The 12,223-nt window shown below is 43.9% G+C and overlaps 1 protein-coding gene across 1 annotated transcript in view; it reads left to right on the top strand.

The window, feature by feature from the left end:
* Positions 1 to 7,961, top strand: part of WDR43 (WD repeat domain 43) — a 42,125-nt gene extending 34,164 nt beyond the window's left edge. The window contains exons 15-18 of the mRNA XM_063304550.1: positions 4,116 to 4,229; positions 5,885 to 5,954; positions 6,683 to 6,735; positions 6,830 to 7,961. Coding sequence (XP_063160620.1) covers positions 4,116 to 4,229; positions 5,885 to 5,954; positions 6,683 to 6,735; positions 6,830 to 6,976 — 384 coding nt within the window. The 3' untranslated portion in view covers positions 6,977 to 7,961. The remainder of the gene's footprint in view (positions 1 to 4,115; positions 4,230 to 5,884; positions 5,955 to 6,682; positions 6,736 to 6,829) is intronic.
* The last annotated feature ends 4,262 nt before the right edge of the window (positions 7,962 to 12,223 follow it).

Genomic DNA, 12,223 nt, shown 5'->3' with positions numbered 1-12,223 from the left:
GGGCAAAGTCTTTTCCAAATTGGACCTTCGCGAGGCGTACTATCGCATCCGAATCAGGGAGGGGGACGAATGGAAGACTGCGTTCAACTGCCCCCTAGGCGCCTTCCAGTACAAAGTGCTGCCCTTTGGACTCGCGGGGGCCCCTGGGGTGTTCATGCAGCTCATCAATGAGGTACTGCATGAACATCTGTTCAAAGGGGTCCTGGTCTACATCGACGACGTCCTTATTTACACAAAAACGCACGAGGAACATGTGAACCTAGTCAGGCAAGTCCTCGACAAGCTCAGAAGGGCGCAGCTCTATGCCAAGCCTACAAAGTGCGAGTTTCACAAAGCGCGCCTAGACTACCTGGGGTACCGAATCTCCGGGGACGGCATAGAAATGGACCCGCAAAAGTCGAGGCGGTGCTAAACTGGGAGCGCCCCCGCAACAGACGCCAACTCCAGAGCTTCCTCAGCTTCGCGAATTTTTACAGGTCATTCGCCCGGGGGTTCGCAGAGATAGCCCTCCCCCTAACGGACCTCCTCAAAACCAAAGGGGTGGGGGACACCCGACGCGCCAAGAACCCGGGCACAGTGTTGAATTGGACTCCCGCGTGCCAGACCGCATTCAACAAGCTGAAAGCGCTGTTCACCACAGAGCCAATCCTCGCGCACCCGGACCCAGAACGGCCGTTCGTGGTCCAAGCCGACGCCTCAGACTTCTCCCTGGGGGCCATCCTACTCCAAAAGGACCCCACGGGACTCCTGAAACCATGCGCCTACCTGTCAAGGAAGTTCTCCGAGACAGAAAGGCGATGGCACGTCTGGGAGAAAGAAGCCTTCGCAGTAAAATCGGCGCTAGAAACGTGGCGACACCTACTCGAGGGAGCCACCCAACCATTCGAGGTCTGGACCGACCACCGGAACCTCGAGGCCCTACGAACGCCCAGACGCCTTAGCCCAAAACAGGTCCGATGGGCCCAATTCTTCAGCCGCTTTAATTTCCAGCTGAAGTTCATGCCGGGCAAAAAGAACTTCCTGGCCGACGCCCTCTCCCGACTGCCCCAAGACGAAGAGCCCGCCCCAGACACCATTGGGACGGTCCTATCCGCCTCGCAACTGGGGATGGCCGTGACCACCCGAAGCGGCGCTCGGAGGCAGCTCGACTCTACGGCGCAGCCGACGGCGGGACAACCTGCGACCAGACGAAGCCAACCGCAACTACCAGGGGGAATGCGCACGGACCTCGCCGCCGCCCTCAAAACCGACCCCTGGTTCCTGGCAAACCCCGACAAGGTAACGATGGCACAGGACCTGGCATGGGGGGAAGGCAGAATCTATGTCCCGGACTCGCAACGCCAAGCGATCTTGCATAGGTCACACGACGCCAAACAAGCGGGACACTTTGGGTTCCTCAAGACCCTACACCTAACACGGCGTCAATTCTGGTGGCCCGCGCTCAGGCGAGACGTAAAAGCATACGTAGCGTCCTGCCCAACGTGCGCTAGGGCCAAACGGGCACCAGGCAAACCCGCGGGGCTATTACAATGGGTGGCAGAACCCTCCTGCCCATGGGAGGAAATCTCTATGGATTTTATAGTGGACCTCCCACCCAGCCAGAAGAAAACGGCCATTTGGGTGGTGAAGGATTACTTCTCAAAGCAGGCCCACTTCATCCCCTGCACATCGGTCCCATCCGCACAACAACTAGCCAAACTCTTCCTCATCCACGTGTACAGGCTACACGGATGTCCCGCACGTGTGGTGACCGACAGGGGCACACAGTTCACCTCCAAATTCTGGCGGGCCTTCCTAAAGCTGACGGGGACCCAACAGGCCCTATCCACCGCCTGGCACCCCCAGACGGACGGAGCCACAGAGGTCCTCAATGCCACCTTAGAGCAATTCATACGCTCATATACTAACTATCACCAAGACGACTGGGCTGAACTGCTCCCGTTCGCCGAAGTTGCATACAACAATGCCGTCCACACGAGCACGGGGAAAACTCCGTTCGAGGTAGTCTCGGGGCGCGACTTCGTCCCCATACCGGAGCTACCTCAACCCCCGGAACCCCAGGTGGACGCTAGCGACTGGGGACGGAAGATCGCGGAATCATGGCCAATAATCACGGCGGCGCTGAAGGATGCACAGGCAGCCTACAAAGAGCAGGCCGACAAGCACCGGCGCCAACAACCGACGTTCCAAGCGGGGGATATGGTCTACCTATCCACCAAATTCCTAAAGTCACCCCACCCCTCGAAAAAACTGGGGCCTAAGTACATCGGGCCGTTCCGAGTCACGCAAATAGTGAACCCGGTAGCAATACGCTTGGACCTGCCACACAACCTACGGAGACTCCACCCGGTGTTCCACACCAGCCTCCTGAAACCGGCAACCACCTCTCGATGGCACCCAAGCACGCCACAGCCCTCACCGGTGATGATCGACGGGCAACATCACTTTGAGATAAGGGACATACTCGACTCCCGCAAGCAACGAGGAACTCTACACTATTTGGTCAGGTGGAAACACTTCCCCCACCCGGAATGGGTGGCGGCGCACAACGTTAACGCGCCTGACCTGACCCGGGCATTTCACCGGGCATACCCCGACAAGCCACAACCAAGGTTAGCAAGCCGTCCCCTGCAAAACCCCCCCCCCCGCGGGCCCCCCCACCTACCGTGCCCCAAGGGAAAGGGCCCCCCCAAGCCCGCGACTTGGGTGGACCTCCCCCCCCCCGGGACTCACTCCCCCCGCCCCGGGCCCACGAGGCAGTGACAAGCGTTCGCCAGCACCCTCCCCCCGCCCCCGGCCACGGGGGAGTGGCAAGCAAGTCAACAGGGCAACCTGGGGGCAACGCCCAGGAGCACAAATAACTAAGGCGACGCACTTTAAATAAAAAAGAAGGGCCCTACCTGGAGCTGATAAGCACCCGACCAGCCACGCCTCTCTCCTCGCCGAACTGAGCCAAACAAACAGGGTGTGGCTGGAGCATGCGCACGCCAGGGCGTGACCCGGGCATGCGCACTAAGGACACACCCTGGGAAGGCACGTGGTAGAGGGAGGAGCAAAGGGAGGGGCGACAACTACTCCGGCGGGAATTTCAAAAAAAAAAAAAAAAAAGTAAAGAAGTGCCATTTGACAGCTCCACCGAAAAAAAAAAAAAACCAGAAAACCGGGGGGGAGCACTATTCGGACAGGGGGCAGTATGTCATGAGTGCCGTTGAGCTGAAGTCATCAGCGCAATGGCACACATGACAATAGCAAGGAAACAGGAGAAGGGGCTCAAGATAAGTAGCCATCAACTCACAACGACTAACGGCCAATAAACAATAGCTAAACAGATCACGGAGCACACCCAAGCCATCAGCACTAATACAACGGAGATCGCCCAGCTGACAGCAATCACCGGATGAATAGAAAACCCGATGATGGGCGATCCCGGAACGCCAGCGGGGCCGCGCAACCCCTCACCCACCGGCAGGGCAACGTATTGGACAAAGGGGGGTGACGTGACCGCGAGTGAGGGGGCGCTGACCGGCGCGGGGTATTTAAACCCCGCACCGGCGCGATCCTGTCACTCTCAGCTTTTTTCCCGACGCTGTACCTGCGCTGTGAATAAACCAGAGCCTGATCCACCGAACCAGTGTCTGAGCATTATTCAAAGGTAGGCAGTGCATGACAGTGAGGACCACAAGTACTCTTCGCTTAACGACCAGAATTGGGACTAGCAATCCTGTCACTAAGTAATGCGGTTGTTAAGCAACTTGTGATTTTGCTGCCAGCTTCTCCATTCACTCTGCTTGCCAGAAACCAGCTGTGAATCCTGCAAATGGTGATCACATGACTGGAATGCTGTGACGGTTGCAAACGCCTGCTGGTTATGAAGCACACAAATCTCGATGACATGACTGCAAGGACGGTGTGACCAGTCGAAAAGTTACTTTTTGAGCACCATAGTAACTTCAAACGGTCGCTAAACAAGGCAGTCATTAAGTGAGGACTACCTGGAAATTTAAATAAATCCACATTTGTATATTTAATATAGAAATGGCCTAGGACTACAATTACATGTGTCTTTCCTGGTTCTCTGTTGACTGTTCTCTCTCTTCTCTTTTCCCCCTTAACAGTTGCCAGATCTAGCCTCCCAGCTTGGAACTTTATATGAGTTAATGGAAAGCAGAGTAAAAACTTTGCAGAAGCTCTCTCGCTTACATGGGAAACTATATCTTATTATTACCCAAGTAAGTAAAAGTTGATGATGTTGCTCCACAGAAAGAGTATGGTTTGAACATAGAGTGGGGGTATATTACTGATAACAATGAGGTCTGCTGTCAAATGTGGGAAGGTTTGCAGGTGTGCCAGAATTTATGAGAATAATATGAAGGAACTCTGATTACCCTCTCAGACTGTTTTTGGGGAGAATGAAGCTACAGGTGATCTCTGCTGTAGCATTCTTGCTTAGAAAGCTTTTCAAGTATAAGAATTCTTTGCAGAACAGTAGAGTTATCATGGATAACTTTCAAATATAAAAGATGATTCCCAACCTTAAGGGTAGCTTCCCCGTGACAGAATTTCAGGCTGCAGAAAAATTTCTGTCATCTTGGTGATTTAACAATCCTCATAAAAGATAAACCAGCTTAGGAAAAATAAAAGATTTTTGGTAAAACACCTAGGGAACTTGCATCCTTTAATTGGGGGCATCGTATCAAAAAGCCTTTTTTCCCCACTGGAGACCTGTATAGTTTACTTTCAGTATTGAAGTTTTACAGATTCACTGAGAATACAGTGATGAAGGTGCACAAAGTTTATTTGTCCTAATCTTCAGAGAGGGAGTTATAATAAATTTAGAGTCGTCATCTTTTCAGGTAAATGCTAAAGCATGAGAACATTATGTGTTCATGTTCCCATAATACTACCTAATGATGTATTTATTGATAGGTAGGACATTAATCCAATAAATTAAATAGAACAGCCTTAGTAAACTCTGTAATGACATTTACTTGGAAAATTCATACATTAAAACATATTTATGTTCAATGGTCATTGTTCCGTGTAATTTAGTAGCAGCTGCTGTTTCTCTTGCTGATGTCAAAATCAATTCAGTTCAGCTCTTGTAGTGAAATATAGAACTTGTAGTTCGTTGCAGATGTTGCAGAGTCCTACTAATACAGAAACAAACAATTTGATTTTTTGAGTAGAGAAACCATCTGTTAATGCCAGCAAAGAAGCTGTGGATTTTCAGCAGTTATTTTTAATATTTGGGCTGGAGCTTCAGTTACCTTTTTCTCTCCAGATTTTTTTCCCCTTAGAACGTGTGTACTTACTTATCATCCTGATTATATAGCAGCACTGAACAGAGTCTGAATTTACCATCACTTTTAGTTGCAGGCTAATTGTTCTATTTAGACCAAAGTTTTAGTTAGTTAGACCCCATTTTGGTACCAAGAAGATAATCTGGGTTCTAGTGACAGACATTAAAAAGTTTATGTCAAGTGACATCATTATTTTGTGATATGCCTACTTGCTACAGACTAACAAGGGTATTCTGAGTTTTTTGGAAAGGTATGTTTGATACAATAGTGTGTGATAATATTTTACTGAAAATATAGAACAAATGTTGCTTTTACAATTCAAAAAGGGGCAGAACAAGTATTACTAAACCTGTGAAAATGTTATTTTTGTGAAAATGTTATTTTTTAAAAGTATCTGTCTTATTTTACTTTAATTAATCCTTTTTATTATCTGACAAATTAGCAGTAGGGTACAGAGTAGCACTTTTTAAAAATCATACATAGTTAATTGTACCTACTTGGTATAATATAACCTGAAATCTATGCAAGCTGAAAGGCCTAGTTAGATGTTACAATCCCTGTTGATACCAAATACCTTCTTTTAGGTGGCTGCATTAGAACAGGCTCAGGATGTGCCCGACATTGATCAGACTGCAAAGCTAGTATATGAGGAAGGTAAGCAGAACAAATTTTGGTAGAAAACACTTTGGAGCAGTCAGAAAATATGACAGTGTATTCTGTATACTTTCTGGTTCTTTGTTTTTAGTTGAGCATCTTTCAGTTGAATCTTCAATTAAAATTGAATGCTTGGGGAATAGAGAAAAAATGTATTTCTCTGTCCTCAGTGGGATGTCTGAAAAGAGAGGCCTATCAGATAATTCATGGGATGTACAAATTTTTGGCATGTGTGCAATAGACACAAATCTTCTATGCAGAACCTGAACATGTAGAGAAAAAATATGCATAAACCTTCTACAACCAAGAACTTCCCTCAGTACTGTGAGTGATTACAGGTAGTCCTTGCTTACTGACTGCCTTGTTTAGCAGCCATTTGAAGTTACAATGATTGAGTAAAAAACAGGTTTGTGACCAATCCTTGCATTTATGGCTGTCTCAGTGTCCCACTGGGTCTAATTTTCTTGGGTTTATTTGTAAAAAAAGTCTATTTCTGATCATAAATTGCCTCAATAAGCCCCAAGTATTGCTTTTATTGGTTTGAGATCAGGTGACACATATTTATTCTATATTTTTAAACTGCCTATCAATGATTTGAATCAACAGTAGCCTTCTGGATTAACAACTTGAGGACTAGCTATTTGAATTTGGCTTTAATTCCATCTTTTCCATGTATTAATTATTTGGGGAGAAAGCCTACATCAAACATTGGTGTTTTTTATTCACAGAATCATCAGAGGATGGTTCAGATGACGAGATGGTTGCAGACAGAGATTCAGATGTAAGTAAAGTTCAGTGACTTTCTTTCTCATACTTACGAGGTGGAATGATTAAATGATTGCAGTGACTGCATATTTTGTTATGCTCTCCTTCAGGAAAACTGGGATGAAGATGAAGAGAAGGAAGATGAGGAGAACAATGAGAGGGATGAACAGTCAGACGATGAGCAAGAGATGGCAATAGAAAAAGAAATCAATGGAGACTCAGATTTGGATCCAGAAAATGAAAGTGAAGAAGAATAGCATACCCTTTAAAGAAAGAAAGCTTATTGGAGCTGGCTACCAAAATGTGTCATTTCTTGATTGCCATGCTGAAAGCCACTTGCGTCACATAAGGGAGTGCACACTTGATACCCTAATATGTCTGATGGCATATTGGAAAACTGTTTCCAAGCCTGGAGTGTATAATGATGCCATCCTTCTTGATCCTCTGTTCTATATTTCTAGGGATCACAGTGAAACATCTTTCTTCCACATAGCAAGCAAATTATCTCTTTTACCTGGACATTCATTTCACAGCTCAAGTCTAATAGCTTATCGAGCCCTGTTGGCCCCTGTTGCAGCTTTGTTTATCAGTTCCAAATTCTCATGGATTGAAGACCACTCTATCTTTTTAACCTGCTTTAGTTAAGTACTTTCCTAGGTGGCATCTTGCTACAATTTTTGGAAGAAAATAAATATTTTTGTAAGACTCAAAAACATTACTTTGAATTTCTTGGTAGTTCTTCCTCTTTCCTCCACAACAACATCCATTCTCTCATAAGAGAATTATTCATCCCTTGCAATGATACATTGCAAACCAGGTTTTAAGACTAAACTGACTTCTTTTATATGTGTGTGTAAATCATCATTTTTCATGTACTTTAAAAAAAAAGAAGACTTGTGCTTGATCCTAACTTTTTGTTTTAATTGTGCTTGTATATAAGTTTAATGCTGACCCAGAGAGAGTTCATCTTTGGAAGGGGAAAAATAATGAAAATGGGGAGGGCAGAGACTTGTGAATAATGTTACACAAAACGTAAACTTTTATTATGAATTTTTAATCTTTGGAAGAATGGGGTTATTAGCTCAGTTAAGCTGAAGTGATATAAACAATTTTAAGAGTAAAATTGGTTAAGTTTTTGAGCCATTCACTGGTATAATGTACAGTTTAATTTGTCTATAATTGGAGCTGTTGCAACCTAATGCTGCTCTCCTTTGTAAAGTGAATAAATATACATTGTCTTTATCAAGTATTAGTCTGTGATGTGTGGAATATAGTGAAATGCTTGTAACTGGAATTTTGTACTGAAGGTGCACCAAGCCCTTTTTTGCTCTCATGGAGCAAGCTACCGTATTTGGAAGAAATTCTAGTTCTTTAGAGCTGCCTTGTTGCATCATACAGGTAGTCCTAACTTACCAACTCTTGCTAAGTTACACAGTTATAAGGTGCAACATCACGTAACTGTGCTAACTTACAACGACAGTTCTGGCAGTCTGAGTTGCTATCGTTAGGCAAATCCCGCACAGCCGCAGCACCCTGTGGTCCTTTGATTGCCATTTGCAGCCTCCTGCTGACTTCCCCATTGACTGCTCGTCGGAAGCTAGCAGTGAAGGTCGCAAATGGTGATTACATGACTGTGGGATGCTGCAGTGTCATAATTGTGAGCCGGTTGCCAAGCACCTGAATCACAATCACATGACCACGGGGATGGTGCAACGGCCATAACTACAAGGACCTGTTGTAAGTACCTCTTGTTCGGTGCCATCATAACTTTGGCCGCTGAACAAGTGGACATTAAACAAGGACTACCTGTACTCTTCTTTTCCTTTTCTGCAACTTAATGGTGGTTTTTTATTGTCTGAGCTGCAGTAATACAGATTTGAAAGGCAAAATGGGATTCAGAGTACATATGTGACACCTGGGAACACCTTACCCCAAATGCACTTTTTCCTGTGATTGCATACCAGTTGTTCAGAACAGCTGTGTGAACCAGAAAAAGAAAAGCTGCTTCAAGGTGTTTCTGACAGGTGCTACATGAGTGTTTACACATTCTCCAAATTGCATTTTACCATTTGAATCTAGATGGTTGCACAGCCCTAGTAGTAGTATTGCTGAATGCAAGTGGGATAACGGCATCTTTATCCATAGTATTCTTAAGTGAATTGCAGTTTTAGTGTATATATACTGCAAGGCTGAGAGAAAAAGGAACTGAATTATTGAACATGTGAAACTGGAAATTACCTCTCACGGTGTATTGTGTAAATAAACAAGCACTGAAATGATAGAGGAATATCAGTATAGAAGTCTCTTGTTAACCCTCAAGTGTAAGGATTGCCTATTCTAAAACACCATCAGACTCATAAACAGGATCATAAAGATACCTGATTTATTAAAGAATAGTATGCAGGATCACAAAGAAAACAGAATGGAAAAAGCACACCAAATGCAAATTAAAAAACCCTCGGTACAAACGAGATCCCTCCCCCCGTAGAATCTTCCCAAGCTCACAATCCCAGGTGCTCCTGACAGCTTGTGATGGTCTGCGGGAAAAGTCCTTGAGCAGAGCACATAACCCAAACACATTCCATTGAAGTGAACATAGATACACAAGGTTTCACAGCAGCTCCCTCCCAACAGAAACGCGCGTCAGCACCATGGCATGTGAAACATTACGATGTACAGTGCACATTGAAACAATGAACATGACATCAAGAGCCTGTTTAAGGTCTGACAGCTAAGGTTTGGCAATGAAATAAGAGCTCTAGGAGGGGAAACACTCCTCTCTCCCCCCTGAACGACTTCCTTCTCCCCATTCCCTAAAAGGCCTAGGACTGATTATCCTGAGTTCCCTTGTAAATTATTGTATGTGAAGTGCCTTTTTGCTGTCTTCTTTTATAGTGGCCCAGTTTCACATTGCTGAGGTCTGTGTGATCGGGGGAAAAAAATCATTCAGCTGAGCTGTTGTGTAGAATATAAAGCATAAAAAGTTAATTTGGAGGCCTTCTGTCCACTGAAGGCCAAACAGGAAGATGTATGGAATGTGGATATGCTTTGTGCATCTAAACTTAAATAGCAGCTGAGTGGACATTGCAAGGAGGGATTAACTTCTCACTTCTGATGGAATGAGTCACATAGGCTTGAAGATCAAAATCAGACATTTTTGAAAATTAATCATTTGGGGCTGTAAACAATATTAATTACAGTGGCTCATTGGTTGCTTGAAGTTTTATTGAATTTTCTGATGATCAGCTATCTTGGAATACGACTACTGCAGTGCATTTAATTGTGGGTGGGAAAACGGTCACAATTCAAAAGGTAATATTTTAAAAATATATAGGATGTGGTGGTATAACAGGTTCCCTCAGTTTGGTACTTTTAAAATACAGAGGCATTGCAACTCTTAGAAAACTCTTAACTAGGATAGACATTGATAGGGGTGATGGCATGACTATTTGGATAAATTTCTTGAGCAATTCTGAAACTTCTGTCTTTTAAGTTACTTTTAAGATGAACTTAAGTAATGGTATACTCAATGTTAATAAGCAAATGAGATGGGTTCCCATATAATGCCAAGCCAAACCAAAGAACCCATATATGAATATAGTTTTAATTGATTAAGGCTTTCCAGATACACCATGAAGACTTCCATGTCAGTAAATTTTCAAAGAATGTATCATTCCCTGCCATTCAGATGGGAGATTGTAGTCCAAAGATCTTCAACTACTTTGGGCCAAGCCCAGTTGACACTTTTGGAATTTTAAGGACCATAGTCTGCTGATGTGGAGATGTCCCTGGTGAGGCAGGACTGAAGTTTTTTGCATTTTAAGTTTTCATCTTTTGAGCTACAGACCAAATGGATACATTAAGCCAAAGGGAGGCTTCATGCATCTATTTTAGTCTTACTCTGGAAGAAAAGAATGTTGATGAAAGCAAGTTATTTGCTATTGTTGGTTGCAACAATTGTACATAGAGATTGCATGACTAAGGTCAAAGTTCCCCAACCTCTTGAGCCCAGCAAGCATATTTGAAATGTTGATCATGGATATCTATCAAATGACTAGCATGGTGGGATTGAAACTACTTATTACATCCTGTACAGTGCTAGCCAGGTAAATAGATTTTGGTTTTTGAGGTCAAAGGGAAAAGGAAATACATATTACTAGGTTTATGTATTTTTATTGTGTTTTCTGGCCTAAAGGCCATAATAACGATTTGCTTTGCTTTTACTATGATAATGAACTTGAAATATGGCAAAGAGTTACTTTTCTCTACCACTTCGTTGTCCTCTGATTTTTACAGATCTGATCTGATCTGATCTGATACTGATATTGAAATCAAGGCTAAATGTTTTCCTTAGGTCAGGGTGTTGGTGTTTCAGCAGGGGCTACAACTGAAGTTGAGTTGTAAATATGATTGATTTAATTTATTAAAATTATGAGCCACTGCAGCAATTGCAACTAAAAAAATGGGAATGTTAGACAAGAATGTATTCTCTTAGGTCTTGTGATAGATACACATAAGACAATAAATCTAACCCAAGCAGGTAGCAGCACTGAGTTGACCTTAGCTGATTTTGAAAAGGAGGGTCAGATCTGGTTAGTATTTGGATGGGAGAGTACAGGAATTCCCAGGGTGAGAAACTAGACTGGAAAATTAAAACACACACACACACACACACACAAAGGCAATGACCAACCATTTCTGATTGCTGTAATAAAAATTACATGGGTGTGTTCTGTAGTAAGAGAGTTGAACTTGGCTCAAGAGAATCTTTATCTTAAAAAACAAACCCCATCTAGGATGAAATACGATATAAAAGTTTGCATTCAGAAATTGTCACAGATTCACACCCAACGTTGTAACAAATGGGGTGTGTGTATGTGTCCATAAATCTAATAAGTACTGGGGAGAAAGCATTTGTCCCCCTTTTTGGGGGGACATGGGCAGTAATAGAAATTTGAAAAATAAATAAATAAAATTTGAGTATGCACACATTTGTATAATGCATCTTGCTTTCTAGTGCATATGGTTTATAAATCTTTACTCTTGATTATTTATTTTCTATCCTGCCTTTATTATTATTTTTATAAATAACTCAAGGCGGCGTACATACCTAACACTCCTTCCTCCTCCTATTTTCCCCAGAACAACCACCCTGTGAGGTGGGTTGGGCTGAGAGTGACTGGCCCAAGGTCACCCAGCCGGCTTTCATGCCTAAGGCAGGACTAGAACTCACCATCTCCTGGTTTCTAGCCCATTGCCTTAACCACTAGACCAAACTGTCATATACTATGACACACTATTTTATTGTAAGCCGCCCAGAGTCCCCCCGCAGGGGAGAGATGGGCAGTAATAAATTTATAATATAAATAAATGAATACATTTGTTTGGTTTGGTTTTCCTTTTGGGGGGCTCTATTTCTACTTATTGACTTTTAGGGAATCAATTTTTAACATCCAGCTCCCTCGATGCCCAATGGGTCCTCTAAAACCTTATTAATGCATTAG

The sequence above is a fragment of the Candoia aspera genome, chromosome 1 (genome assembly GCF_035149785.1).
Source record: "Candoia aspera isolate rCanAsp1 chromosome 1, rCanAsp1.hap2, whole genome shotgun sequence".
NCBI classification, from domain to species: Eukaryota; Metazoa; Chordata; class Lepidosauria; order Squamata; family Boidae; genus Candoia; species Candoia aspera.
This window is presented reverse-complemented; position numbering and strand designations above follow the sequence as displayed.